The sequence below is a fragment of the Zingiber officinale genome, chromosome 10A (assembly GCF_018446385.1).
Source record: "Zingiber officinale cultivar Zhangliang chromosome 10A, Zo_v1.1, whole genome shotgun sequence".
Classification (NCBI taxonomy): Eukaryota; Viridiplantae; Streptophyta; class Magnoliopsida; order Zingiberales; family Zingiberaceae; genus Zingiber; species Zingiber officinale.
Window position 1 is genome coordinate 29,833,574 of NC_056004.1, and position 15,454 is coordinate 29,849,027.

At 36.2% G+C, this 15,454-nt stretch overlaps 1 protein-coding gene across 3 annotated transcripts in view; it reads right to left on the reverse strand.

Moving 5' to 3' along the window:
• Positions 1-15,454, reverse strand: part of LOC122028153 (serine/threonine protein phosphatase 2A 55 kDa regulatory subunit B beta isoform-like) — a 32,315-nt gene that overhangs the window by 1,896 nt on the left and 14,965 nt on the right. For all 3 annotated transcript variants that reach the window (XM_042587176.1, XM_042587178.1, XM_042587177.1), the window contains 4 exons: positions 11,737-11,855; positions 10,764-10,887; positions 10,509-10,632; positions 18-86 (listed from right to left, as the gene is read on the reverse strand). In XM_042587176.1, coding sequence (XP_042443110.1) covers positions 18-86; positions 10,509-10,632; positions 10,764-10,887; positions 11,737-11,855 — 436 coding nt within the window. The remainder of the gene's footprint in view (positions 1-17; positions 87-10,508; positions 10,633-10,763; positions 10,888-11,736; positions 11,856-15,454) is intronic.

Below are 15,454 nucleotides of genomic sequence, written 5' to 3' on the forward strand. Positions count from 1 at the left end.
TAAAACCAAGCCTTTACCCTAGGTCTTAAATGTTCATGGACCTGGAAAGTTGCAACAGGACCAGCTTCCATGTTTATGTCCCATAGCTGTTGAACAAACAACAAAAACACATAAGAAACAAGTTTATACAAAAATAATTCATTTTTATATTTAAATGTCAAAGGTTCAATTCTTCACGTGTTTTCTTTTACAATTTATTATCACTTGTTGAAATTCAAACTAGGCAACTTGTTATTTTATTCCTATTTTGCAGGGAGTTTTTTTCTGTCATTTATTTCCTAGATTGGATTGTAATTAATTCATATTTATCACACCCCTAATTTTAAGGGATTTATCTTTGCATATAAGGAGGATCATCCTATCAATGAAAATACACAATTTCTATCAAGCTACATTGTATCAGAAGCATAAACCCTAGCCTATCTCCTTCTCTGCTGGACTCACTCCTCTCGGCCTCTCTCTGCTGCTGCCGAAACCCTAGTAGCGAGTTCTTCCTCCAGCCTCAAGACAAAGCTGCACGATTGTTAGTTCTTCCGGCAGCAGCATCTCCATTTTGTCATCAACAACAAATAGAGCAACCGACTTCTAGGTGTGACAAGATCATGGCTAACTCTGATTTTTCTGTGCAAGACACGATAGGAACTTCCTCCGGCATGTCCTACGTCATACCTTCTTCTCCATAAGGCAATCTCCTTCCCATCACCACTCAAATTTAAGGGTCACAATTATCTTCAATGCTGAAAGTCAAGCCATCTCAAAGAACAATGTTGGCAACTCCATGGAAAGCTAGTCGATTGGAAGCTTCCTAGTCAAGAGGCAAAGGCACATCATCATCAAATCAAAATTTGTGACTTCTCCTTTCTCCAAGGAGCAGTTGGATATGCTCCAAAAGTTATTTCGGAACAATCTATTTAAGAGTTCAAATTTCAACTTGTCAACGAGCAATCCTATGGCAATGCACACAAGCAAGTCCTCCTATTGAATCATCGATTCAGGAGCATCTGAACATATAAATGTTATGTTAGTACCCCAAGGTAGTTTTGATGTGATCAACCAAGTAAGGTTAAGTCCTGTTGATTTTTAACCCTGTGTCTAAGTGTGCAAGAACTTAGGAAGTCGAGCAAAAGACGCAGCTAGCGAGAAGGATGGCACGGAAGAAAGCAGAAGGACTTGGTGCGTCTGAGGGACGAGATGTTGCGGAAGAGTACGCGGGCAGACGAGAAGGAGGTGCGCAGCGTTTCCAAGGGACGAGAAGCCGGAGCGGAAGCTTGCTCAAAGGCCGGAAGTTGGATTCAAGTGAGACCTATTCTGGATGGCCGACATCACCCAAGCGAGCGGAGCCGGAGCGGAAGACCCGGACCAAAGTGAGCGAACTGGACGGAAGACCCAGTCCGGGTGCCCAGACTCGCCGGACTCCGGGCGCCCAGAACCCTTCCGGGCTCCCGAACCAGGATTTTTATCTGAAACGCGTCAAACGCGATCCGTTGCGACGGGAATAAAGTTTTATCCCCCTCCAGGCTCCTGGAACCCTTCCAGGCGCCCCGACCAGGGCTATAAATACAGCCCTGGTCCCAGAAAGCAAAATACAACACTTGTAATCGATTCCGTTTGAGTTTAGATTTCTAGTTGTGAGATTTAATTATTGTAAGAGGCTTCTCCGCCCAGAGGAGATTTTTACCGAGCTTTTCATCTTCCTTGGATTAACCTCCCTAGTTGTAACCAAGTAACTCTTTCTAAGCCTCTTCTTTTTCGTCTTTTAATACTTTTTATGTAAGTGTTTATTTTGATAAGACTATAAGTCGAGGAAGGTCTTTTTCATTTTATTGTGCAGGCCATTTACCCTCCCTCTAGTCGGTCGCTGACCAACAAGTGGTATCAAAACCCAACAACTTCAGGAGGACTAACCGCCGAACGAAGCACTCGAGATGGCTGGACCAAGCATCTACCCACCCAAGTTCAAGGGGAAATTCATAATCTAGAAGAAAAGGATAGAGGTATTCTTTAAGACAGATTTTGATTTACTCTTAATAATGAAATTTGGTTTTATAGTACCCGAAGGAAAAGAAAAATATCAATGGACTAAAAAGGAGCAAGCCGACTTTGTGGCAAATGGCAAAGCAGAGTTCAATCTGCTAAACGTCTTACCGCCACAAGAAGTCAACCGAATCGGAGCCTACGAGTCTGTCAAGGAGCTCTGGGAGAAATTCCTGGACCTACATGAAGGAACCTCGGAGGCGAAACTCGCGAGACGGAATCTGCTCAGAAACCAGATCAACAACATCAAACTAAAAGAAGGCGAAATCGTTGCACACTTTCACTCAAGGATCAAGGAGCTCATCACCGGACTTACGAATCTCGGAGAAAAGGTAAGCAACCGAGATTCGCTAAGGTACACACTTAACGCATTTCCTAGAAATACTGAATCAGCATCATTAGTAAATGCTTATTATATGTCTAAGGATCTAGAATTAATTACTTTAGAAGAATTATTTTCAACATTTGAAGTCCACGAAACAAGATGTGCAGATCTGAAGGAGTCATAGCACAACATTACCTTGAAGGCAAAGATGGATGAATGAGATTATGAATCGTCTCTTGATGACGATGAAACAACGCTCATGGTAAGAAATTTTAAAAAATTATTTAAATCTAATAATTTTAATCAAGTGCAGGGTACAAAAATAAAAAGGAAAGTAAGATGCTACCACTAGAATGAAGAAGGGCATGTCAAAGATCACTACCCAAAGTTGAAGACCAATCCGACCCAAGTATAATCTAAAGGCGACGTGAGACGACACCTCATCCAAATCGGAGATAGAAGCCCTCGCCGGACTTTGTTAGTAACAAGTCACCAAGAAGACGAAGACGAAACAAGCTCGTCCGAAATGAGCATCGAGAGCATTGATAAAGGGGCAGCGACATCGAAAGAAAGCAATACTTCAGGGGGAGCTTCAGATTACGAAATCGACAAGGTAAGTCAGGTACGATCTCCACCTCCGGATAAATGTTTGAATTTGTAAAACTATTATCAAAAAATTGCTATAAATTAGAGAAAGAAAATAAGGATTTAAAATCAGTCTTAGTTGGTTCTTATCGATTAGAAAATTTCGACAAAATAAAATTATAAAATGAAAAATTGAAAAAGGAAATAGAAAATTTGAAAAGTCATACATGCTCAAAGTTTATTCCTTCTAATTTTAGAAATTATTCAGGACTTAACTGGTATCTCAAAAATCATAAGGGTCAAATTAAAAAATTATCTAAAAACTATATTCCTCGAAAATTTTTAATTGACCCAATAGGAAGGAACTTATATTGGGCGGCAAAAACATGCTTAAGTTGATTGTTTTTGGACTTAGGGCTTTCAAAGAGCAAATTAAATATCCAATATTTTTAAAAAACTTTGTCTATAAAGTGGTTATTATTTCAATATTCAAGAAGGCTTAGTGTCTCACCACAGCCTGGAAGCCGATTATTGAAATAAGTATTTAATTGACTAACTGTTAAGCATTTAGTAGTTATAAAAATGCATTAAATTGTCTGTCAAAATTTTTTATCATTAAAAATTGAATTAATAAAAATCATATTTGTTAGAGTTACTTTAGCAAATTTATTTTTTTGTAAAATCTTATCTAAACTTTTTTTTTTGAAATTTTTCCATTAGAAAACTTTTTCAAAATGCAAAATTCTTGAAATCTTACTTAAACTTCCAATTTTACTTAAGAGTTTTTTTATTTTCCCTAGACTTTAAATTTAGATTTTCCAAAATCATTTTAAAGTACTCTATTTTAATGTGATCAAAGGGGGAGAAAGGAAGATTAAGTCTAAGGGGAGGGTAATTTAATTTTTTGCAAATTATTAAGTTGCAAATTTATTACCTTCTTATTTCTTTATGTTTGTTTGCCCTAACTTAACTTGGGTTTCATCACATCAAAAAGAGGGAGATTGTTAGTACCCCAAGGTAGCTTTGATGTGATCAACTAAGTCAGGTTAGGTCATGTTGATTTTTAACCCTTGTGTCTAAGTGTGTAGGAACTTAGGAGCACAAGAAGTTGAGCAAAAGACGCAGCTAGCGAGGATGGCACGGAAGAGAGAAGACGGGCTCGGTGCGTTTGAGGGACGAGGTGTTGCGGAAGAGTACACGGGCGGACGAGAATGAGGCACGCGGTGTTTTCGAGGGAGAGAAGCCTAAGCAGAAGATTGCTCGAAGGCCGGAAGTTGAGTTCGGATGATCCCTATTCCAGATGGTCGAGATCACCCAAGAGAGCGGAGCCGGAGCGAAAGATTGGGACGAAGGCGAGCGAAACCGAAGCAGAAGACCGGGACCAAAAGTCAACAGGATGTTGACTTTCTTGGTCCGAGCGCCCGGACTCGCCAGACTCTAGGCGCCCGGAACCCTTCCCAGCACCTGGACCAGGATTTTTATCCGGAACACGTCAAACGCGATCCGTTACGACGGAAATAAAGTTTTATCCCCCTCCAGGCGCCTGGAACCCTTTCAGGCGCCCCGACCAGGGCTATAAATACAGCTCTGGTCCAGAAAGCAAAATACAACACTTGTAATCAATTCCGTTTGAGTTTAGCTTTCTAGTTGTGAGATTTAATTGTTGTAAGAAGCTTCTCCGCCCAGAGGAGATTTTTATTGAGTTTTTCATCTTCTTTGGATTAACAACCTCCCCGGTTGTAACCAAGTAATTCCCTCTTCTTTTTTTTATCTTTTAATACTTTTTATGCAAGCGTTTATTTTGATAAAGCTACAAGTCAAGGAAGGTCTTTTTCATTTTATTGTGCACGCTATTCACCCTCCCTTTAGTCGGTCGTCAAGGGACCAACATGTTATTCTTAACATTTTCATTATGTGGCAAATATCTAATGGTGTGTATAACAAACGACACAACTACCAAAGTGGTTGGAACGGGGACCGTTAAAATTTCCAGCAATATCAATCTCAATTCTGTGCTTTATGTGTCTAGACTTGCTTGTAATCTTGTGTCGGTTAGTAGGCTCAACCGAGACCATAAATGTAAAACCAAGTTTTTTGGTGATTGTGTTTTTCAGGACTTGAGCAGCGGGAAGATGATTGGTAGTGCTAAACTTCGTGCACGACTTTACCTTCTTGAATCCTCCCCTACATCTAGCCAATCTAGTGAGCTCAACTGTCAACCAATCCATAGTTTTAGGTCTAGTAGTTATCCAATAATGAAAGTGAAATTATGATGTGGCACTATCGATTAGGACATCCAAATTTTAAGAATTTGAAACATCTTTTTCCTTCACTATTTAGCAATAAAAATCCTAATTTCTTTCAATGTGATCTATGTCAGTATGCTAAACATACCAGACACACTTATGCACCCCGTCAATATCAACCAACACAACCTCTCTCACTCATTCAAGGGGGCATTTGAGGACCATTCAAAAATCCAAGTCTTACTACTCTAGATGGTTCTTTTCGTTGACTATCACATAAGGTTGTGTTGGATCTTTTTTATGAAAGAAAATTTTGAAACCACACAAATCTTTCAGAATTTTCATACCATGATCAAGACCCAATTCTAGGCTAACATACAAAAACAGATAATGTCGAAGACTTCTTTAATTCCAACCTCAACGCCTATCTCCAATCCAATGGCATAGTCCATCAAAGTTCATGTGTTGATACACCCCAACAAAATTGTGTAGCTAAACGGAAAATTTGTCGTATACTTGAGGTAGCCCGCTCTTTACTCTTCCAAGCCCATGCTCCAACCAAATTTTGGGGGGAAGTAGTTCTAATAGTTGCCTATCTTATTAATCGTCTCCCTTCCAGGGTTCTCAAGTTCAACACTCCATTTCAAGTTGTACAAAACCTATATCCTACACTCAAACTTGTCTCCAACAACCCTCTCAAACAATTTGAATGTAATGCATTTGTCCACATCCACTCTCAATATCGGGGAAAATTTGATCCACAGATACTTAGGTACATTTTCTTAGGATATTCTGCCAACAAAAAGGGTTATAAGTGCTCTCCTATCACCCAAAAATTTTATTACTCTGGATGTCACCTTCTTTGAATACATTCCATATTATTCCAATACCACAATGCAGGAGGAGAACAAAATTGAATTGCAGCATTGGGATTGTGAGTCCCTTTTTGAACCAAGTCCTTCCTCGATCTTACCATTATCATCACTCAACCCTCCATCATCCTCATCGACTCCTTTCTCTCCATCATCATCACAATCACATGTACCACCTATTCCGGAACCACAAAAGAACACACCACCTTCCCATGACATAGTGAAAGTCTATGTGTGGCTGTGTCTTTACACAAAACTCAATCGTATCATGAGTCAACTCGAGGCCAAGTTGAACATGAAAAGCAGCAGGATCTAATAGAACCAGTTCCACAAACATATCCCACATTGGAATAAAGATCTTGTACTCTTCATTCAACACACAACTATATGTCCTACTGATGTCTATCTCCAGGGTACCAAGCATTTGTGACATCACTTGACAAGATCAGTATTCCTAATTTTGTGTATGAAGCTCTAAAAGTTCTTGAATGGCACAAGGCAATCCTAGAGGAATACACATCCCTGGAAGAAAATGGGACTTGGACAATATCTGAGATACTTCAAAGGAAAAGAACTATGGGATGTAAGTGGATTTTTTCAGTCAAGCATAACCCAAATGGAAGCATAAATAGATACAAGACTCAATTGGTAGCAAAAGGTTACACCCAGTCCTATGGGATTGACTATCAGAAGACTTTTGCACCGATTGCAAAACTCAATACCATCTAAGTATTACTGTCTATTGTTACTAACTTAGATTGACCCTTGATCCAGCTAGATGTGAAGAACATCTTTCTAAATGGAGATCTTGTGGAAGAAGTTTATATGGATATCCTGGATTTGAGACAAATAGTACAAAAGGAAAAGTCAGCAAACTAAGAGATTAAGGAGAGCCTTGCATGGGCTCAAACAATCGCCCAGAACTTGGCTTGATAGATTTGCTAAAGTCCCTAAAGGAGATGACTACTCCCAATCTAAAGTTGATTACACGTTATTTGTGAAACATTTTCCATGTGGGAAAATCTTAGTACTAATTGTATATGCTAATGATATTATCCTCACAGGAAACCATGAACCAGAAATCAAAAGACTTAAGTCATTCCCTATCTAAGGAGTTTGAAATCAAGGATATGGGACAACTCAAATACTTCTTGGGAATGGAGGTAGCCATGTCACAAAGGAATCTTTGTGTCTCAAAGAAAATATGTTCTTGACCTACTACAAGAAATTGGGTTGAGTGGATATAAGCCAGTTGATATACCTATGAATCCTATTCCTAATACCAAGTTAAGGTCTCGAACGGATGAAATGGAAGTTGATAAAGGACGATATCAACGATTGGTAGGCAAACTTATCTACCTAACTCACACTCGTCCATATATAAGTTTTGTTGTCCAACTATGTTAGCCAATTTATGGGAAATCCTTCAGTTAATCACATGGATGCTATGCTTCGAATATTAAGATATTTAAGAAGGGACCCCGGAAAAGGACTCATGTTTAGAAAGACATACAGACAAACCTTGGAGGTTTACACTAATGTTGATCGAAGATATACTTTTGGATATTGTACGTTCGTTTGGGGAAATTTGATCACTTGGCATAGTAAAAAGCAAATAGTTGTTGCTCGAAGTAGTGCCAAGACTGAATTCCGAGCTCCGAGATTGGGCATTTGTGAGGGAATCTGGATACAATGGATTCTAACGGAACTCATGCTAAAAACAAGAGATCAAATTCAAATTATGTAGGACAATCAGTCTGCTATTGCTATTTCCAAGAATCCAGTTCATCATGACCGTATCAAACATGTGGAAATTGATCGACATTTTAGTGAGAAGATTGAAAATAAAGACATAATGCTTTGCCATGTGCTTTCAAAACACCGGGCAGCTGACATTTTGACAAAGGCACTATGACCCAACATCATCGAACTGAGCTCGATTCTGGGTTTAGAGAGCATTTATCGCCTAGTTTGAGGGGGAGTGTTGAAATTCAAACTAGGCAACTTGTTATTTTATCCCTATTTTGTAGGGATTTATTTTTTGTTATTTATTTTCTAGATTGGATTGTAATTATAACTCATACTTATCGCATCCCTAATTTTAAGGGATTTATCTTTGTATATGAGGAGGATCATCTTATCAATGAAAATACACAATTTCTGTCGAACTACATCACTGATGAGCTTTCAAAAGCAATACTGGTAGTATTGTTGTTTATATATATATATATATATATATATTCTTGTATCATCATTATTTTAGTATACACAATAACATAAAGCCAAGAGGGGAAATTCAACTATTGACAAATTAAGGTCCTATAATTTTACATTAAATTCAATAAAACTAACTTCAACTTACAAATCAACCAATAGAAAATATTTAGGCTCTCATGCCAAAAGAACATTATTAGTTTTCAATGTAATAAATTAATTGCTACTTGAATTACAAAAGAATATTAAGTAGTTACATTATATGCATTTCCAAGGCTTGATGTAAGAGATGTTCATGAATTTCACCCCATTAAGCTTCAAGGACATGATCGAGTTTGAACATGGCACAATTTAACTTACAATGAAAATATAAACACTTAAACCCACACCCACATGAGTATTATCCATCTAGGCTTGGTCATAGCTTCAAGTAGATCTTTATAATAATTTTTTACAAAATTTATTTGTAGACGATGTTGTGCTAATTGATGTGTGTAATTTAATTTAATTCTAGCTTTGAATTGTGGAGCAAATGTAGTTTCAGTAGAATAGTTCTAATGGATATTATGAAATCTTTGTAAGAGCTTTTAGGTATCTTGAATCTATTATTGGAGGAAAAGGTAATATCGCTCACCCCAAGCGGTCCAGTATCAATAGTCACATGGCAAGATGCAAGCAAGTAAATCATAAGAGACATTTTGTCCTAGCATAGTGGCCCATTGCATGGGGGGAGGATATTGATGAAGATTAGTTAATAAGATAAAGAATGACTAGACAAAATGGAGAGACTTCTAAATCTTGTGTGATTGTGATATCCCTATTAGGCTCAATGGGACATTTAATAACAATGTGATTTGATCCATCATACTTTATAGATCATGTTGGGTTGTCAGAAAATAACATGTTGATTCTTTTATCTCCATTAGCCTCAAAGGAAGGTATAATAAAAATGTGCTTTGATCCATCATACTTTTAGAGATCAAAGCAGGAGGGAATAAAACATGTGGAAAAGTAAAAGTAGCAAAAATAAAATACTAGATGGATTTGTAGAATTACTAGAAGAGATAAAATATACATATTAATATTTGAGAGTAATTAAATATTAGCTTCAATATAGGATAATATTAAGAGAAAGAAAAATGATACGCAGAGAGAGAAAATCTCAGGGAAAAGCTAAAGGATAGACATATAAACTGATGGATCCACCAAAAGTGAAAATGGTGGGTCATGACTTTATGTGTCTATCTGAGTTTTTCCCTGAGATTTTTTCCCCGTGTATCATTACTCTAAAAGAAACGTTGAGATGGTATAGAGTATATTTAAAAAGAAGAATTGGATCATTTAACATAGAAGGCATAAGTAGAAGGGTAAAACAATATTAATTAATATAATAAAAAATTAATTAATTTGAATATTACTAGTGATATTGTCATGCATAAATCTCCATTAACATAGGGATAAATTCGTGAAGTTGACTCCAAACAGTTGAGTGATAGGGGCAACTTTATGGTAAGAGTAGAGGGGAGAACATCATGATGTGGAGACGGCCTAGAGAATTATTACAAGGCAGAAAAGGGTGTCATTACTGCAAACAGTTGGAACAAACATGCTCAATAATAAGATGATCATTATAAGCAAATTGATAGTTTATAAGCAAATTCTTTCAACAGATGATCTGCATCTGCTTGTTACTTTGAGCAATTGATACTGAACAGAACAGAGGGAAAATGTCAATATTCCAATCTAGCTTAAAAATAATGACTTGATTAGCATGAGAATGCAGGCTCTAGGTTCTTCATATAGTATGGTAAAAGATTGGATTGTACTCATACAACAGGAACGTGTGTATGATATTGGTTTAAATTATAAGAATTTTTTTGGCACAAACTCAGAGGCCTTTGTCAATTCTACAGATAATGGTGCAAAATTAGTCACAGATGACACAAGTGCATCCTAATGCAATTTGGAGTATCTACATAGAAAAATATGAAAAGCGCCTATGTCGAACAAGAATTTCAAGAATTCTTGTTTGAAATAACCAAAATTCAATTAATATATACACATTAAGTACTTAATCTAGTATGGCATGTCTACTGTGGTAGTGACTATCAGTGAGTAGATTTTATCCCACTTGAAATAGCAAACCAAGTGACACTAACCTGTGCTTCCATGATATTGCACAAATGTGCTGATATAGGGGAAAATGAAAAGAGGCGAGGATAAGAAAGCAACCTTAAGAGTCATATAGTCACGACTAAGGAGATGTCTTCCATCTTTTGCAAATTTAATATCTGAAATTGATGTAATGATTTCTGTAAAAAAAGATCTTGAACCAGGAGCTTCACGTTCCTCAAATCTGTTGATAAAGTATCTTATTATCCATACTAGATAACTTCAAGAAGTTGAGATAAAATATACTTAGTGAGTAGCGCATGATTTTCCTCAAGTCATTCTCACATCAATACAATAAGGAAAGGAATTTCTTACATCTTAGAATGATTGTCACATAAAGAAGATTGTCGCAAGTCTATAAGCCGGACTGAGCCCTTTGAACTACTATAAGCCAGCAAGTTACAGTGGGTTGGATGGAACTCAGCAGATGTGATCACCTCTAATAGAATGTACCATTTCAAAAAAAAATCATAACTCAGAAAAATAAATTTTTAGTAATAATGCATCAAAAATACAAACAAGTAGTACATACAAAAGTTTTCTAAATGTAGGCTGTGAATATATACATACGAATTATCAGAGAGAACAGTAAGATGAACATGTAGAAGGATTGTAGAAGAAATGGTACAGGAATAGCTAGATTATCTAGTAAGCTGAGTTTTATCGTGATATTCCTATTGCATTATTGCATATCAAAGAGCCACCAATCAACAACCCAACAAATATGCTTATTTATCAGAAAAAAAAACACAAATAAAAAAGACTAATTAGAAATTAATTGTCAAGCAGAGGCAAATTCTATTTGGATAGACTAACCTGCTTCCTGGTTATTTACAAGAATGCATCTCAGATCCACACAAAATGAGATTGGACTGCCAGTGTAATTGTGGTTCCAATGTTGGCTTCCACTTAGAATTTAGGAACAGCTTTTGCCCTTATATCATGCAAACTAGTGAACCAAGAAAACTGTTATAACAAAACGTATTGATGATTTTTTTTTAAGTAATCTGATTGTAATTATACTAACAAAGTTGGTGGTTGCTAGTGTATTGGTAGTGTTTAGGAGTTTCTTAACCATGTCATCCAATGAACTTCTGAAAATCAAAGCAATGGATGCCTAGTTGGGTCTATTAAAATCACTTACTGAATAAAAACCCAAGGCAATTAATATTGCATCTTAAGTAGGCAGAATGTGCTAAAAATTTACAAAAATGACTAACACACTTATAGTGCCCGATCGAAGTTTTAAAGCAAAGAATTAATTTAACTTCCAATTAAGAGGTAATACCAGTTAGATCCTCCATATTTGCAGGTTTCACATCAACAATATTAAAGCTCTGATTGTTAATTTCCAAATTCCAAAGGTTTATTCGCAGATCATCAGCTGATATGAACGTCTCACAATCACTGAGTTGAAAAGATAAAAAATATCAGTTTCAACAATGCTCAAATTACAAGTAGATTTAAACATATTTGCAGTCATATAATAATATTGCAGTATGCAAGATTAAGAAAATTATAAAATCATACTACTGAAAAGTCCCATATATTCTTATAAAGTAAGATAAATCCCCCAGATCCTTCTCATGGCTTGAATTAAGTGCTTACGTCTATTTGAATTGCTTACGTCTCCTACTGATAATATTGCTTACGTCTATTTGAATTAAGTGCTTTCTATTCTCATGGCTTGCATCATAGCTCCATCATGTTAATCAGGTTGGCTTCTTCTACTGACCCATAGATAGAGGTAAAGTGGAAGTTGATGCTGCTAAAGGTGTAGTCGTTCTTTGTTTTTAGAACCATGCAGTATTTTTCTTTTGATAGAACTGGCATAAGTTTGGATGTTCAGTAGAATATGTGAGAGGAAAAAATACTGTCCCAAAAGTTTTTGCCCAATAAATTTTCTCAGTAAAGATTTCTCCGGCCAAAGTATAGTCTATGGAATCCTAATAGGGATCCCAAAGGCAAGAACTGCCTTGGAGAGAGGATCTCCAATGCTTAAATTGTTCTTCCAGGGTTTTGGCAAAGTCCATTCCTTCTCCGTGTGAGACGGATATTCTTCAAAAGCAAGTAGTTGTATATTAAGTCCTTGGACATCTAGTTTAATTAGATGTCTAGCAGGTTCAGTTTGTATAGATAGTCATTCAGAAGGAGAGCTCTCGAAAATAGCCAAGACAAGTTCATAAGAGTAAGAGGAGTAATTAACTTTCCTCTATAATTTTTGTGTTTGAACTTGTCAGCATGAATATTGGCTTTTTTGAAGGAATAAAGAAGTTGGCATCTACAACCTAAGTCTGAAGTTCCGGGAGTAGAACATTGAGGAAAAGATTTTGTACACTTGATTTAATAAGTGTATTCCTCTACATAAGTAATAGTTATCCCAAATGTGGGATTTTGATGAAACCAATTCAAGGCTTCTTCAAGTTCAAGAAACTATTTATAGGAGGAGGCATCACCCAAATCTCGAAGATAAGTATGTCTTCAGGAAGTGCTTTGATGGACAGAAAATTGTGCCTTTCTGTGTTGGCTTGTAAGACTTTCAATGACTGATATTGCCTTGGTCTAAGTGGAACAGACAATACATCAGTATCTCGTCTTTCTGGAGTACTAGTGATGGCTGAAGTTGCTGCCATTAAGTATGTTTTGTCTCTTGGATAGTATTATCCAGATGAAGTAAAGGACTAATTGGAGTAAGTTTTCTTTGGTTTAAAGCGTCGCACATGTTTCTCTTTGTTTAAATAGGGCTTCCTTTCTTTGCTTTTCCTAATGTAATAAGTCTTTTTCGGAGTCAGTTTTGGTTTAGGAGCTGGAAGTCTATTCAGATGTCTTTGTTTGTATCTTATTTGTTTTTGTTGACTTCCATATTGTTACAGTGTGAATATTTAACTATAGAACTCATATTGTTGGTTCTTAAGTTGTTTTTGAATTTGTATGTAAGTGCATTTAGTTTTAAGTGTAGTTAAAATATGTTGGATACGTACACCAATGCTATTATATAAGGCTGACACTTGTAAGTCTGTCCAGGATTTATGGATTTCTTTGCCTAATTCTCCTGGTAGTTTACTGAAAAGTCTTTCCCTGGAGCTAGATTATAATAATTTCATGATACTATTGTGAACGCTAAAAAGTCATTATAGAAGAGTTTAATATAATTCCAATTAAATAATTAGAACTGCTTTAAATCTCTCATAGCTTCTTTTTGCCTAATATCTAGTCGCATCTCGTGTAGTTAAAAGTCTATGAATTGCATGACAAAAATTAAGAATATTATTGCCTTGTGAGGCAATACGAGCTACTTCTTCTAGAAAGTGAGTTTTAAAGTCTTCCCAAGCTGCTCTAACTACATCTCCTAAGTAATTTTCTCCTACACGGATCATAGCATCTCCTATTTCTATGTCCATTTCATGTTTGGCTTAATAATCTCGCTTTACAGAGACTATCCATTGTTCTAAGTATCATATAACTAAGGATCACATTCAATTATATTAAGTAAAACAACATCCTTACCGAAAAAAGTCATTTCTGGTGGTCTACATTTGCCTATGGTTCTGACTAAGGGGTTATTGTTTGTATATGGTCCAATTCATGTTCTTGGTGGATGTCTTTGACCATAATCCATTGTTTTCATGGTGCTTTCAAGTAGGCGGACATCATATGGTCTAGAAGTAGCAGAGGATTCAGCTGGATTCATTAGATTAAGAGGTCCTGATTCGACCTTTCTCATATAGAGCGCCACAAGTTGTAAATGTATTTTACCCAAAGCAAACAGTAATTGATATTGGATTATTGCTTGATTCATTAAGTTTAATTGCGTTACATGTTCCTCTTCTCTTTCAATGTCAGGTGCCATTGATGTAGGCTGGTATCCAAAAAATCTGACAGAAAGTTGGTTGTCTATCTTTGTACATTAGAGATGAAGTTAGTTTTAACATGGTGTCATGATTTTGTAAATTAATATTCCATTCTAAGCCTGCTTCAGTTTCAGAGTTGTATTCTCTGGGTTTGAGAAAGTGTATGTCATTTTAAAATGATTATGCATGTGATTCATCGTTTTGCCTAAAAAAATGATATCTAATTGAAGATTATTTCCCTGGATTGGTCATAGCCTTTGGCTTGGACATAAATTTGAATATGTTTGACAAAGTCTTGTATGGTCATATTAAAATTTGGACATAAGTATGTAATGCCTAAGTTGGCATTCATGTCTACCTCTATTAGTCCAATGATTGCTTTCTCAGTATTTGACAAACGGGTATCATCTAAGACTAATAACACTTTTCCTCCTAACTTGGCTCGAGTTAGACCTCGTAGCCCAAACACAATAAGTCCAATTATGTTTTCTAAGATATAAGGCTTTAGCAACCTCTTCTGTCATGAGTCCAAGTTTGACTTCTCCTCCATCGGGAAGATGAAGGGCTTCTTGTCTGTGATGCCTATATACTGATATTGAAAAGTTTTAAATTCCTTGACTATATAATTTTCTGGGATTTAAAGTGTTTAATTGTTCATTTGAAAAAATTGTAAGATCTTTATCAACATCAATTACTTCCTCTACTCTGAGGGGTCCTAAAGTTGAAGTACTATTTCTTCTGGTTATAGCATCTAACCATGAAGAAAATGTATTTGCTTCCATAGACTTTACTGTCCTGGAAGGTTCAGTTTTTGTGAGACTCATTCTGTTCATAAGTTAAAAATTTTGAAGTGACAGGAGGTGTCTTAGGAAGAGTTTTGCTTAAAGATAACTGGCTTAGATCTTTATTAAGTTTAGCAAAAGCCTCCTTAAGCTCACTGGAGTGAAAACTCCCAGAAGTATTGAGTTTCTAACTGGAGAAGTTTTGTCTCGATTAAAGTTAATCTATAATGAAAAGAAATAATTAATGCTATAATAGTATTATTTTGTTGTACTTGAATTTGATCTCCTTTTTCAAGAAGTTCAAGTTGATAATATCCGTCATCTTTTGTAGTGGAGAATTGTTTAGTATATTCTATAGCATCTTCATAATGTG